General features: G+C 42.2%; 1 protein-coding gene across 1 annotated transcript in view; it reads left to right on the top strand.

Moving 5' to 3' along the window:
• Window positions 1-524: 524 nt before the first annotated feature.
• The window catches only part of LOC140948832 (C-type lectin lectoxin-Phi1-like), a 483-nt gene continuing 34 nt past the window's right edge, over window positions 525-973 (top strand). The window contains exon 1 of the mRNA XM_073398106.1: window positions 525-973. This exon is cut by the window's right edge and continues 34 nt beyond it. Coding sequence (XP_073254207.1) covers window positions 525-973 — 449 coding nt within the window.

The raw sequence follows: 973 nt of genomic DNA, 5'->3' as shown, positions 1-973 counted from the left end.
ACATGACTCTATAGAAACTTTTTCCTCAATGCATGACGGGGAGTTTGAACGTTTTTGAACATATCGCAGTGGCATATGCAAGATCCTCCACTGGACGAAAAAATGGATCTCAACAAATTCTCTCGGCAAATAAGTCGCAAAATTGTAACAAAGCTGAGGAGTAAATATGGGGCAAAGATGGTAAGTGCCAAATTTGCTTCCTTATTTACAACTCCATGTTGTGGTATGCAAATGTGGCATTTACCATCTTTCCCCCACATTTACTCCTCAGTTTGTAGTTTTATTTATTTATTTATTTTTTGGGGGGCGACATATTCAGTGCGAGGAGAAAATTTGTGCAACAAGCTGGGCTGGGCTAGAACCATACCCACATTGGTCTCCCTAGAGGTTTAATTCTAATTTTTCGACGAACATCCCAGTCACTTTTATATGGGAGTCCCCACCTCCCGGGAAAATCAACCCGTTAGAAAATTCCGTTCACGCACACAATCGCTAACTACACCGTTCTCAAAGTTTCTGTCAAAATGTGTGGGGATGCTTTTGCTGAAAATGTCACTCTTCAAATACGATATCTTAATGCTGTGTTCGTTGCTTTGTTAGCAGCATTATGTCCAAGTGGTTGGTTTAAAGAAAGAAGTTCCTGCTACAAGCTTTCCAAGAACGTCCTGAATTGGCAAGCAGCAAAGAAGGCCTGTGAAGACCTGAATTCTACACTGGCTATAATTAGCTCAGAAGCCGAACATCAAGCTCTTAAACCTTACATAAGAAGAAAAAGGAAACTTACCTGGATAGGCTTGCAGAGGAACCCCCTTGACAAAAAGCGCTGGTTGTGGGTGGATGGATCTCCACTCAACTACACTCGCTGGGGTGACGGTGAACCCAACAGTATTACTGAGGAGTGTGTTGAAATACGTCCGTTTGCGTCTCACAACGGTGGATGGAATGACCAGGAATGTTCTGATAGAATAAATTA

This window comes from Porites lutea, chromosome 9 (genome assembly GCF_958299795.1).
Source record: "Porites lutea chromosome 9, jaPorLute2.1, whole genome shotgun sequence".
NCBI lineage: Eukaryota > Metazoa > Cnidaria > Anthozoa > Scleractinia > Poritidae > Porites > Porites lutea.
The sequence above is the reverse complement of the archived record's forward strand: the minus strand, read 5'-3'. Positions and strand labels throughout refer to the sequence as shown.